General features: G+C 37.0%; 2 protein-coding genes across 3 annotated transcripts in view; one reads left to right on the top strand and one right to left on the bottom strand.

Moving 5' to 3' along the window:
* Positions 1–5,430, top strand: part of UPK3A (uroplakin 3A) — a 31,836-nt gene extending 26,406 nt beyond the window's left edge. Inside the window, exon 6 of one of the 2 annotated variants that reach the window (XM_085233016.1) lies at positions 2,710–5,430. In XM_085233016.1, coding sequence (XP_085089142.1) covers positions 2,710–2,788 — 79 coding nt within the window. In that variant the 3' untranslated portion in view covers positions 2,789–5,430. Of the gene's footprint in view, positions 1–213; positions 339–2,709 lie in introns of those variants that run through there. The other variant, XM_085233024.1, reaches the window with a different exon arrangement.
* Positions 5,431–6,481: 1,051 nt separating this feature from the next.
* Positions 6,482–13,384, bottom strand: part of SMC1B (structural maintenance of chromosomes 1B) — a 34,543-nt gene continuing 27,640 nt past the window's right edge. The window contains exons 19-25 of the mRNA XM_085233036.1: positions 13,203–13,298; positions 12,088–12,244; positions 11,184–11,338; positions 10,248–10,399; positions 9,945–10,014; positions 6,992–7,102; positions 6,482–6,724 (exon numbers count right to left, since the gene is read on the bottom strand). Coding sequence (XP_085089162.1) covers positions 6,623–6,724; positions 6,992–7,102; positions 9,945–10,014; positions 10,248–10,399; positions 11,184–11,338; positions 12,088–12,244; positions 13,203–13,298 — 843 coding nt within the window. The 3' untranslated portion in view covers positions 6,482–6,622. The remainder of the gene's footprint in view (positions 6,725–6,991; positions 7,103–9,944; positions 10,015–10,247; positions 10,400–11,183; positions 11,339–12,087; positions 12,245–13,202; positions 13,299–13,384) is intronic.

Here is a 13,384-nt window from a genome sequence, read left to right on the forward strand (position 1 = left end):
CGCACTGGGCGGGGCCGCGCGAGGGGCGCTATGGCGGCGGGAGGCGGGGCAGCTGGGCGCTGCCCGCAGCAGGTGGCTCGGGGCGGGGCGTGCAGTGCCGTTGTACCGCCGCGGCCGTTACACGAAGTCTGCCATGGGTGTCCGTGTGGCTGCTTCGTGAAATGCTGTACGGATAAAAGCAAAAACTAAAGCCTAAAATATTGGTGTTGACAGCGTCACGGGATGCGACTATTTAGAAGTTTTGGCAAGTTATTCATGTGATTATTGAAGCTTTTTTGGAGACATCTTCCCAAACACTTTGCTGGATGGAACAACACAGTCCTTTTCTGAGGAAACAATTTGCATCTCCTTTGTGAATCTTTTTTGCATTGTGAACCCTTCACAGAGGACTTTGTTCTGTAGATTTTAACGTGTTTTGCTGTAAATTGGTTGTTGTCTGTGCTCTGAACGTGCCAGAGTTCTTCATAGCGCAGTATGTTGTAGGATACTGACAGTGAAAGAAAATAGCTTGGAGATAATATTATAAGAAAAAATCTTATTTGCAGATGGGGTCTGTTGGTTTTCCTCAGAAATGCTGATGCCCCTCTGTAATAGGGAGCTTTTAACTTTCCTTCTTAGTCAGATGATTTCCAGACATAGGCCTCTTGCTTCCAAATGAGCTTTCAGCATGTGAACCTTGGAGTTGGCAAGCAGCCTTGTGAACTGTAGGCTCTGGCACGGTGCTTTCTTGAGGGATTGGGGTCTGAAGACTGCATTTTCCACAGCCACACACTGAGACGTGTTTCAAAGCCAAATAAAAAAAATACATCCTTATATTAAAAAAATAATAAATTTAAGGAAGAAACATAGCCACAAGAATTAATGTAATGAAACTTAGGGATTTCTAAGTGATGATGCTGTAGCCAAAGTTTCTTGCCAATATGCATTTTGTTATAGATTTAAATTGGCTTTAGAAGATTGTTGGAGAGTTAAAGGATGTTCTCTGTACTTAGAGATTGTTGTGGAAGGGTGACATTTGAGATCTTATGCCTGATGAAGGATCTTCTTGTGAGGAGTGTTATAGCAGCTTGCTAATCCTGTGTGGGAACAACAGAGACAAAGATCTGTTCTATGTGGATTTCAGGATGGGGAGAGATGCTGAATTGCCTGAGTACATTCTGTTAAATTGTAAAACAAATGAGATCAGAATCCTGATTATTTAGATTCTGTTTTTCTGTATCTGATATATCATATTTACCAGATAGAGCCTAGGGGAAATATTTCTGTGGTTTCATGGATTTCAGAGTATGAGACACAACTGCAATTTTGATGACAACAGTTTAAAAAAAAAAAAAAAAAGTAACTTCTGAGTGTCTTAGATTTATAGTTGCTAGCTGAACTTCTCTTCATTATGTTTTGAATAAGTAGCTGAAACTTGTTCTGCCTTTTAAATGTATCAGTTTCAGTGAGTTAGAAGGTAGAATCAGAAAATTCATTTCATGTCTAATTTCAAGTGAACTGCTCACTCAGATCCTTCTGCATGATTCTATTTCTCCTGGGTCAGCTAGTGCGAATAATCTGTACAAGATGACACATTCGAGATGAAAACTTACAGGCAGCTACAATCTGCCTGCTTTAATATTTGTAACCTTGCTTTAGCATCGTCTCTGTGTTAAACTGTACTGTAGAAATAGGAATTGTTAATTGCCTTGATGTTTTTAATTAGACTCCTTCTAGTAACTGGTGAGCTTCTTGTTTGGAAAGAAATACGTTTTCTTTTAATTTGTTGAGCCTGTTTTATAGCATTTTGAATATGTAATTTGGTTTTTGGTAATAAAAATGTAGTATTTGTTTTAGGCTGCACTGAGTTGTTCTACAGAACACACAATACAAAAATTCTGTACATGTAGCTGCTTTTCTGGATATCCATCTTATCTGGATATCTTTCTAATATCTGGATTTCTTTTGGATTCCTATGTTTGTTTTTGTTTTTCAAAAAGGGAAAGCTTTTTTTTAAAGAAATATTAAGACTTACATTTTATTTTTTGTATCAGTTTGGTTTTGGTAAAATATTTTTCTTTTTCAGGAACATAAATCTTTTTCATCTCTTCAATAGCAAAGTAGGAGACATTACAGACAGACTATATAGTACTCTTTAGTATAAGATTTGTAAGATCTTGACAAAGATCCTGACTGAATACAGAAATAATTTTTTATTTGAAGTACTTCTGACACAAAAGCCTTCAGTGAGTAGAAATGTTGAAGCTGGATTTCTGAAATGAAGTCTTGAATATTCAACGATTTTATTTTTAGGCAGTGTAATAATTTCTGACCATGGAATACTTAGTGCTGGGGCAAAACAAACAAGCAAACAAAAAGAAACAACAAGACAACAAAAAAAGGAAAACCTTGCACTTATTTACTTGAAATGAATAAACATTTTTGTGAATATGATAAACTTTCTTTTGTTTAGATACAAATATATTTTAGTTCTGTCTTCATTAACTTCAAAATATCAGTTGGCTGAGCTAACAAGGAACCATAGGAATCAGCACTCATACGTCAGCTTTCTTTCTATGAGTGTGTTACTTAACTGAAATAGAGATTGTTGATTTTAAAATAGTTGCTGGAAAAAAAAAAGAAAAAAAAATGTAACAGTGACACAACTGTCTTTAAATTTGGCCTTTTCCAAGGTAGATGCATTAAGAATTATTTTACTTTTTATTTTAGGTTTCAGAGATGGATTTATCAGAAAGGTCAACAATGTGAAGTGAATAAACATCCAGTTAACTACTGTTGCAAAGGTTAATTATAAAACTGTTAATGAAAATCTGGAAACACAATGGAAATGCATTATTGAAAATGGGGCATGAAAATATCATGTCTGAAAGTGTGAAATGATCTTTAGAAACTGGTTTCTTCACTAACCATGCGCCTCATACTCAGTTAATTTGTTACTGAGGAATAAATAACATTCTAGTTGAGAGAAAACAATTTGTGCTAAATGTAGTTGGAAGACAAGGAAATAACCAGGAATGTTTTCTTTGTTAGCATTAGCTAAAAGCCTTGGAAAAGGGGAAACATAACCCCCATTTTCAAGAAGGGAAAAAAAGACCCGAGGGAACTACAGGCCAGTCAGTCTCACCTCTGTGCATGGCAAGATGGTGGAGCAGATCTTCCATAAGGCCCTATTAAGGCATGTGGAAAATAAAGATGAGGTGACCAACATGGCTTCACCAAGGGCAAGTCATGCCTGACAAACTTGGTGGCCTTTTATGATGGAGTTACAGCATCAGTGGATAAAGGAAGAGCAACTGATATCACCTACTTGGACTTGTGCAAAGCATTTGATACTGTCCCACGTGGCATCCCGATCACCGAATTGGAGAAAAATGGATTTGATGGATGGACCACTCATGGGATAAGGGATTGGGTGGATGGTTGCAGAGTTGCAGCTCGATGTCCAAGTGAACGCTACTGATGAGTAGCATTCCCCAGGGATCAGTGCTTGGGATCATTGTTGTTTAACATCTTTGTCAGCAACATGAACAATGGGATCAAGTGCACCCTCAATAAGTTTGCAGATGACACTCCAGAGGGAAGGGATGCTATCCAAAGGGACCTGGAGAAACTTGAGAGGTGGGCCCATGCTAACCTCATGAAGTTCAACAAGGTGAAGTGCAAGGTCCTGCACCTTGGTCGGGGCAATCTCAAACACAGATACAGGCTGGGTGGAAAATGGCTTGAGAGCAGCCCTGAGGGGTAGGATTTGGGGGCGCTGGTTGATGAAAAACTTAACATGAGCTGGCAATGTGTGCTTGCAGCCCAGAAAGCCAGCTGCATCCTGGGTTGCCTCAAGAGAAGTGTGGCCAACAGGTGATGATTCTGCCTCTCTACCCTGCATCCAGTTCTGGGGCACGCAACACAAGAATTACATAAAGATCTTGGAGCGGTTCCAGAGAAGGGCCACAAAGGTGACCAGAGGACTCGAGCACCTCTCCTACAAGGACAGACTGAAAGAGCTGGGGCTCTTCAGCCTAGCTCTCAGTCTGGAGGGAGCCTTCCAGAACCTGAAGGGGACCTACCGGAAAGCTGGGGAAGGAATTTTTAGAAGGGCACATAGCAACAGGATGAGGGGAAACAGTTTTAAACTGGAAGAAGGTAGATTTATACTAGATATTAGGAAGAAATTCTTTACAGTGAGTGGTGAGACAATGGAACAGGTTGCCCAGCAGGGTTGTGGATGTTCCCTCTCTGGAAGCATTCAAGGCCAGGCTGGATGGAGCTTTGAGTCTAGTGGGAGGTATCCCTGCCTATAGCAGAGGGTTGGAACTAGATAATCTTAAAGGTCCCTTCCAACCCAAACCATTCTATGATTCTGTGATACAACTGATGTTTCTGCTCCACTAGTGCCATAGCCTGCTGAATACTCTTTCCAGACCAATGAATCATTAGTTCAACATAGTGCCTCCAGCCTCTTCTAGAGGCCGTAGTTCCAAGGGATTTTGGCTCCTATGTTATGCCATTAGCTTGGCAATCCCGAAGTCCTCTTTCGATGGCTCAGCTGCAGCTGCCTGGGCTGCTTGAGGAGGTTTACTCTTTTTTGATGGGACTGAAATCCACCAGATTCCACGTTTCTATTCTCTAATGGAATATGTTCTATGATTGTAACTCCTTCTGCTTTAATTGTCTGAGTAATTGTGATAGGACCTGATTAGGCTGTCTGCCAATCTTTCTAAATTGAACTCCTGCCCTAATCAGGTCATTGAACATTTGCTTTCTTAAAACCCTAATGGGTCCATATCAGACTACTTTAGAGGTTGGTCTCCGAGGTTGTGGTCATAGATGGACCTCTGACCTCACCAACCCCATTCAGACATTTTGCCTGGCCCATCGGTGCTCTGTCTCCCCCAGATCTGCCACCAATCGGATGGCCTGTTGTATTATGGCCTCTGATGCCACCAGGGGGTTTAGTATGTATACCGAAGTACCATACTGGTGTGCTGGAGCTTGTTGCAGGATGAGATCTCTTATTCCTGCTGAAAATTTCATCACATCCAGACTTTCAAAGGCATCCTCACAGACTGCCTCTTTCATTCCTAATTCTCTAATATAGTTTTGTAAGTCTCCCATAGATGTTGATGAACCTGTGTTTAAAGGCATATAATTTTTATTTGGCTACATAATTTGGAATGCATCCGTCAGTCACTGAATTAATAAACAAGGGGAAACATTATCACTAAGAACAAGGAAAAGGCTGAGGTTCTCACTACCTTCTTCTGTCTTTAATAGTCAGGTCAATTATTCTCAATGTATTTGCATGGGCCCATATAAACTTTCAACCAAGTGTTCTGTGTAAACTGCTATAAAGCAAAATTTCTCTGTTTGTGTTGATAACTCGTGTTGATAACACAGTGTGATAACTCATGGATCAGAGATCCCTGAAAAACATTATGAGTCTGCTTTCCTTCTGTTCATCATTCACATCAATAAAAGCACTGCCATGCCTAATACATTAATACAAAGGAATTAAGCTTACTCATGAATTATATTCAGGAATAAATAACTTTATTTAATGGAATGGGGCTACAATGTAACTATTTGATAAACCTTTGTCTACAGCTGGGTGGACAAATTTATGTCATTGGAGCGTTCTTCCTAGGAACACTATCTACTGTTTGCATAGGTCATTCCTTCCTTATGTAGTAAACTCAACTGCTGTGTGCAACAAGCACTGTTATTAGCAACACATCACAAGATCTAAGTATATAACAGCCATGGTAGACTTCAGGAAGTTGGCATATGAATGCAAGAAATAATCAGGAACAAGCACAAGACAAATAAAGCTCATCAGTAAACACCAAGGTGCAACAGAGGCCAGATTAAGTGATTCTAGATCTCAAACTATGCTCTGTAACCGACTTTATTATCCTTCTTAGATGAAGCACATCCACCTTGAATGCACTGGGACACCTACATATTAAGTCTTCTCAACTGCAAACTAACAGAAGATACTCTTTTTCTAAGGCTTGTCTGGAAGCTGCCTCACACCTGTTTTATTCTTTCCCATTTTGTGTGGGGGAAAATGCCTTGGGAATTTCTTCCAGGGTACTTCAAACCTCTGGAGAGATGAGGTGAGCTTTTGTAAAATTGACTATTTTCATAATACTACAGTGGACAACTGATGTATTACAGAAGTCAGAGAAAGCAACAGCCATATTCCATATATCTTGGGGTTTTTTTTTGTTTTGTTTTGTTTTGTGTGTTTTTGTTTGTTTGTTTTTCAAAAAAGCAAATAATCTCCCCTGAATGTAAACAGAGGCAGCTGCATCATAAAAAAAGAGACTGTAAAGCTCTTGAGATCAGTCCAGTGTTAGCATGCACTGGAGATACAACTAAATATATCTCTTCCCATAAAAAAACAAGTCTTATGCTCCATAATAGTGTGCTTATAATTCATCTTAAGGCAGCAGAACAAACAAACAGAAACTTGAAGAAAATGCTATTTTTCTTTCTTTCTTTTTTTTTTTCTAAGATAAATAAGTATCTATTAACCACTAATGGCCACATTCTAACTTAGATTTTTAACAGTCAGCTGTAAACACAGTTCTACCTGCTGCCTGACCCCGAATCCATTCCTGTTTTATTCTAAAGAACTGCGTTTGTGATTCACTGTTTCTTCTTCATCCTCTGGATACTGGGTAAGATCCAAAGTCAGAACTCGACTGAACACATAGTCATCATGCTGAAAAGGGAAAGGATCATACAATTTAAAACGTCTGAAGTAAGCATTTTGTAAGCTCTTAGACAGTCTTAGAGTAACGAGCTTGAATTACCAAAGTGATTTTTTCCATCAAGACAATACATGTAGTTATTTCTAAACACAAGATACTTCAAATCCAACAATACAATTTAATACATGGAGTCACTACATTAATTCTTAAAATGTAAATCAGTACTGCAACACAATCAGTTTGCATTATTTAACAAAAATATAAGTAATAATTGTTACCTCTGGACACACTCCGATCAATGCGTCTGCTTTGGAATAAAACTCTTCCTTTAGAGAAATAACTATCATTTGAAACTGTTTATGTGCCTGTTCCCTAATGAAAATTGATACCTTTGGAATGAAGACAAATAAGTTAGTTCTGGTAGACTTAGACTGTGCTGTAATTACTATAATTAAGCAATGATGAGGAAAGAACTGAACTACATTACATTCAGCAATTCATTTGTTAAAAAAAAGTATCTTAAGACATAAATTGTATTGTCTTATGGAAACACCTCAGATTTGCTGCTTTTTGAAAATGTATATGAAAACTATCATTCACTCTGTATAAAGCTACAGAAGAACATTACATAAAATATTTTTCATTGGCACTAATGCAATTGGAAGGGAGGTAGAAATTCCTGAGTATGGAAAAAAAATGCAAAAGGGCAGTTACTGGTTATATACTAAGTTCACTACAGATGGCAACTTTTTTTTTTCCCCCTCAATGATCTCCAAAGTAAAACAAAAATATTCAGCTATAAACTGGAGACTGAAAAAAGGCAATATCCCACAATATAAATTAAATAAAGAAAACCCAGCACTTTTACAGTTAGTCTGTAGTTTTATCTGTGATTAAAGTTATTTTTTTCCAATGAAAGAACAGCCACTAGTGAGTTACATCATTAACATTCATCTTATGGTACAAATAAATTATTAAGGATTTGCTAAAACAGATCTCAAAACTGAAAAAGCATGAAGAAAAAGATTTCTTAGTTCTAAGCATAAAAACTAGCTACCATAAAGTAATAGCAACATAAAACACTTTCATACATCAGTTTTGTTTGCTTGCTGTATTTAATTCCTCTGAAGGTTTTGGTGCTTTCTAGTATCAGGCTGCTAACAACTGTATCTTACAGATTAAGAAAGAGTTATGAAAGACCGAGGGATCAGGGAAGCTTATAAGTTTTACTTGCAGATCACTGCAATGTTGATTTTGCTCATTCTGCAATTTAAGACACTACACAGACCTACACAGATGTTCAAGCTAGTGAAAGATTTTATTTTAGGGCACCAGTATTTTGTTACCCTTTTTCCTGCATCACACAGGCAGTCAGGCTCCACACATGTAAATGTTCAGCCTTTGTCACAGCTTGCCTGCTTTATGTTGCTGGGGTGAAAAGAGCTGCCATTTCAGTAATCCCCACCCGCCTCAGTGCAACTAGTTGTAGGAGCAGCAGACAGGAACTGGTTAACAACTGTTAGTGCTCTTTTGAAAACATTTAACAGGCTAAGAACGTGTTTTTTATCTGAAGAGAAATCTGTCCAATTAGAAACATGTCTGTCTATAGCATTCTGAAGAGGAATGCTGCTTAGTGCATTCCAAGGTATAAAGTGGAGATCTGTATCACATATATCAGAATATGCCAACTTGGAGAGGCAAACTGCAGAGAAGTGCCTCGTCATCAGCTGCGTTAATGCATGATTCATAACCTGTATGGGAAGTTGGTAATACACCAGAAGCCAGGAAGCTCACAGAATGCATAAATAATTGAAAAGAAAGATAATAGAGTGTGGAGGCAGTGTGGGTAACTGTGGCCAACATCATCAGCCGTAACACATTTGAATCCAGAATTAAGAGGAACATTCAGAAAACACAACATATAAGCAGAACACAAGATCTTCAACTGGTGTGACAAGGCATAGTGGTCCTGAAAGACTAATGATTAGAAAAGAATGCTGTTAAAAAGTGTAGATTATAGAGGTGTTTTGTGATCTTTATTTGTAGTCTTGTTTCCAATGGTGTCATTAACAGCCAGAGCCTAATAACACTTAATTATTTTTGTTACAGTTCCATTACATCTTATCTAGTATTGCTGAAACATGGTGGACTGTGTTAAATGCAGTGTGTATCGTCTCAGAAGTAATGGATTATTGGTATCCCTCACGGGCTTGCACCCCAACAAATGATTAAGGAAGTCTGGTTTTGGAAAAGGCTTTCTCATAGAGCTACAAAGGGTCAGTAACCTCCGAGAAGGTACTCTATCTGGCAGGCAAAACTAATTAATCTTTCCCCAGCTGCTGGTTATAGAGGTATCTTCAAAGCAAACTGCAGTGTACTTGGCATAACACAGTTCATTAAAAAAAAAAACAAAAACACAAACTGTGCTCATGAAACAGATCCGATTCATTAGTTTTTACTAAGACTTGGCATCACCATTAATACTGTTAGAAATATCCCTTTGCCTTATTTTATCAAGAAAGGAGTAATTCCATAGTAAGAAGTCCGTAGACATGTGGAGATCTTTTTCCCCCCTAAAAGACATCTACTGTTGGCAATATTTGTGTATTGTATTCCATTCTACTCTATTCTACTCCAATTTTCTTTCTAGTGACTGTTACCAATAGGGGAAAAATAAAGTCAGAGAGCAACAGGAAGCTTCTTCCGTCAAACAAGAATTCTAAAATAATGGGAGTTACAGCTCCTAATTGGTATTAATGGAGATGAAAATATTTAGTAGGACAGTAATATAAAATATTCCAGTAATAGAAAGAATTGAATTTCAACACCTAGATACACTCCATTCTGCTTTTTACAATTAAGGGAATTTAAAGTCCTTAAAAATTCCAACTCAACAAACCCAATCAGCAATTCCCAGACGGCCTTTGTGTCAGATTGCACCACACACATTCATGCTGCACATTTTCTACAGACTTGATTTGTTTTCTCAAAGTCACAGACTGAAGAATGCTTAAAAGACATTGTTAGATTTATGAATTAAAACCTAGCCTTAGTCAAACATCTCATGTACGATCATTATTTCTGTTCTAAACACAATGTTATTTTCAAACAGGTTCAGACAGTGTAAGCAATCTCTCTAGCCCTACGACATCTAATGAAAAGTAGCCATCCTCCTGCAAAAGATACCATTATATGTAGATTAAAAAGACAAGGTAAGAGAGACCAACTTACTTTATCAATGTTTGTGTTATCCAGGGCAGCATCTATCTCATCTAAAATGAAAAATGGTGCAGGCCGAAAACTGTAGAAGAAAATAGTGTTTTGCATTTAAATGCAAATATATTGATAAGTGTTCTAATGACTTTGAGTCATACTACCAAAAAAATTATTCTGATAATGAGTAACGACAGGTAAAGAACGAAAGACTTTTGTAAATATTAAGATACAGTACTAGCAGATTTTTAACATGTTTAAGTATGCATTCTTCCTATCATTTGTACAGCCAAATACTTGTATAATACCAAAATATTTTACCTGTGTACAGCAAATATAAGAGCCAGAGCGGCCACAGTTTTTTCTCCTCCTGACAAACTGTCCATTGGCATAAAGCGCTTTCCAGGTGCCACACAATTGAAGCCTATGCCTTCCAGGTAAGGCTCCTCAGGATTCTCAGGACTAAGGAATGCCTGGAAATGCATACATCTCAATATTAATAATGACACTTATAAAATTGTTGCAATGTGCATTTTTTAGACTTAAATACTGACTGAGCTATGCTTGAAGCTGATAAATCAACTTCACTTGTAGGATGAAGCTTCTTATCGCTTCGGAAGATTAACACTATTAAACTTCCCAGTGAATATTCCTCTTGAATGATGAAGAAGGCTAATTAACAAAACCATTTTGGAAATGGCTCCACATATTCTTACAAACTTTCAAAAACCACAATGCTACACTTGCACTGATTTAAAGCAACTTCTGTGATAAACAGCCATGCAAATAAGATACAGTCTTTGCAGCACCTTTGTTTTTTTGGAACTAATGCATGTTTTCCTCTTTTTCTCCACTGAGAAAATGCCCTTCATTGCTATTCAGGCTGTATACATGTCAAGTATCTTGCAAAGCAATTTCTAGTTCTATGCCACTGCAAATATCTCAAATGGATTTTTTTCCACATATATGGACACTTAGCAAATCACTGCTAGCAAAAATAATCTTGTAGCTCCTTGTATGTTGCTCATACATTCCTTGGTCATCATTATGAAAAGAATGGCATTTCTTTCTCTACAGAAAAGTAATGGAAGAGAACTAGTGGAGAAGCCAGCAGCAAACCTGTGTATGTGTACAATTTCTTAGGCAGAAGTTTCTTTTGAAGTACAACAGACACAGTGTGCAGATTAAGTTTTCTTATTCTGCATAGCAAAGCCTCATGGAGGCATTTTAAGCCAAGTACCAGAGAACATGACACACCTGAGCACTATTGTTTCTGCAAAGTTTCTTGTAGACCTGATCAATAACTATGGACGCATGCTCAAAGCACTGGCTAAAAAGTTCGTATCTCTTTTTTTTCACCTCTTCAAATTCTTGCTTGGATACTCTGGCCTCCTTTCTGCTGGTCTCAAAAGCTATGAAAAAAATTCTAAAATTATTTCATAATAAATCTCCAAGAAAATATACAGAAGAAATAAGTGTACTGTGTCCCACAGCAAGCATCAAGGAAAATACTACAGAAACAATTCTAACACACAAACAGACAACATACCAACATTATGAGTTTCCTCCCTAATTTTAATTGGTGGCCTCCAAAATAAGAAAGTTACATATATTCAGTATACTCTATGCCATACTGCTCTGAAGCAATGAAGTTTTTCTTTCTAATTGTTTCTCTAGGCAGCGTGGCCTTAAGCAGCACAAGCGTTTACTGGTTACAGATTCAGAACTCCTTCAGTTTGGTAGTATTTCAATGTCTGCAATGCTCTTTGAGGACATCGGTAATTTTACAGTAATGCTTATGTCTGAGATTCTGGACAACCTTTTAATTAAGAAAAATTAAAATGATTTTATAATTAAGGTCAGTCCTTTTAAGAAAATATTTCACAATGTCATTTGGTCAAGAAATTACTTGTAACCACTTCTACAAAGTGATTCTTTCTAATCATTTCAACTGTGTTTCAATGAAATACTGCAGAGTGTATGTCAATAAATTATTTAAATAAAGTTAAAAGACAAACTGAGGATAAACACTTAAGCACAAGAAATACCTTAATACCTGAAAGTAGCAAAAGTAGCAGGACCAACCCCATAAAAAGGAATTTTAATTAGGGCAAGAACTTTCAAGGCCATTAAAGAAACAATAAGGAAGACTCAGTGTTACCTTCCATTGATTCCTGGAACTTGGTCCGAGCTATTTGTAATTTCTCTACTGCTCTCAGGTTTGGAACAGCTGTCTTCATTAAGATACTCTCTTTAGATTTTATTTCCTGCTGAATCTGGTTCAGATGAGCCTCTATCTCTTTATCAGACTCTAGATCCTAAAGAAATAAACAACAACAACAGAGAAAAACAAAACAAAACAAACTTCAGATCGTAAGATTTGCTTTTAGGCTAAGACATTTCCATGTATAAAACAAGTAGTCATGGTTTCTGGATAAGCATTCCACTCATCTGATAGTTCTATCTAGAAACAAAACTAAAAAAAAACCCAACATCTAATATTCCCTATCCAGAGTCTTAGTTCACAGAATCAATCTACTAGGTCCCAAGTATTGGATTTTACAAATTCTTTGACAATAAAAAAAGTCTCTTCAGCCTAGATATCCATCAAAAGTTACAACACAGGAGAAAGCTCAGCTGTCTTCATTCCTTTATTTGCAAAGTAAATATTTCATTGTGGTTTACTGAAGACTTTTTTTTGAGAAAAGTTCAAATTCCTCCTTGCTCTGTACCTAACATCAATAATTCATTTTAGCTATGATGGTTAAAAAGAAGTATTTACGCACATACAAATGTGCTAAGAAAACATGATTCTAATGGAATCACAGAGTTCTAAGACTCAGTTTCTGAAAATACAATGGGAAAGAAAATGATACATTCCCTCCCACCACTTCCAGTAGACAATCCCTAGTTTCTAGTGTTATGTGTTATAAACTTTTGTGGTAGAACTTGAAGGCAGAAGGTAAAGAAGAAGGAGGAAAAAAAAAAAAAAAAAGTCAGAATTATATTTACAGTATTTCCATGCTCTTCTTACGGTTTAGGTAAACTTTTAGTTAAATGTAACAGAAAAGATAGCTGACCTATCTAATAACTTCATATATTTGTGTCACATACAATTGCAAAACCAAAATAAACGCACACAAATATTTCAGCTTGCTGGTGTTTTTAAGATGTTCCATTTGTAGGCTAGAGTGAGGAATAAACAAATAATTTCAAGAAATGAAATATTTTAAATAAAAAATAAACTCAATCTGTGTTTATTTAAAATGAGATTACCTTCAGTTCTTTAGGTAGGCTATTGTAGTCTATTTTAATTGCCTCTTCCCTTTCATAGATACCTGTAATCTGAGTGTCTTCTGTTTCAGTTCCTACCTATAGGCAAAATGGACATTCCATTTCAGAAATACAAGATTTGTAAATCATTTAAACAATACATTGAAAAGACAGAAAAAGAAGAC

Source organism: Meleagris gallopavo, chromosome 1 (genome assembly GCF_905368555.1).
Source record: "Meleagris gallopavo chromosome 1, MGAL_WU_HG_1.1, whole genome shotgun sequence".
Taxonomy (NCBI): domain Eukaryota; kingdom Metazoa; phylum Chordata; class Aves; order Galliformes; family Phasianidae; genus Meleagris; species Meleagris gallopavo.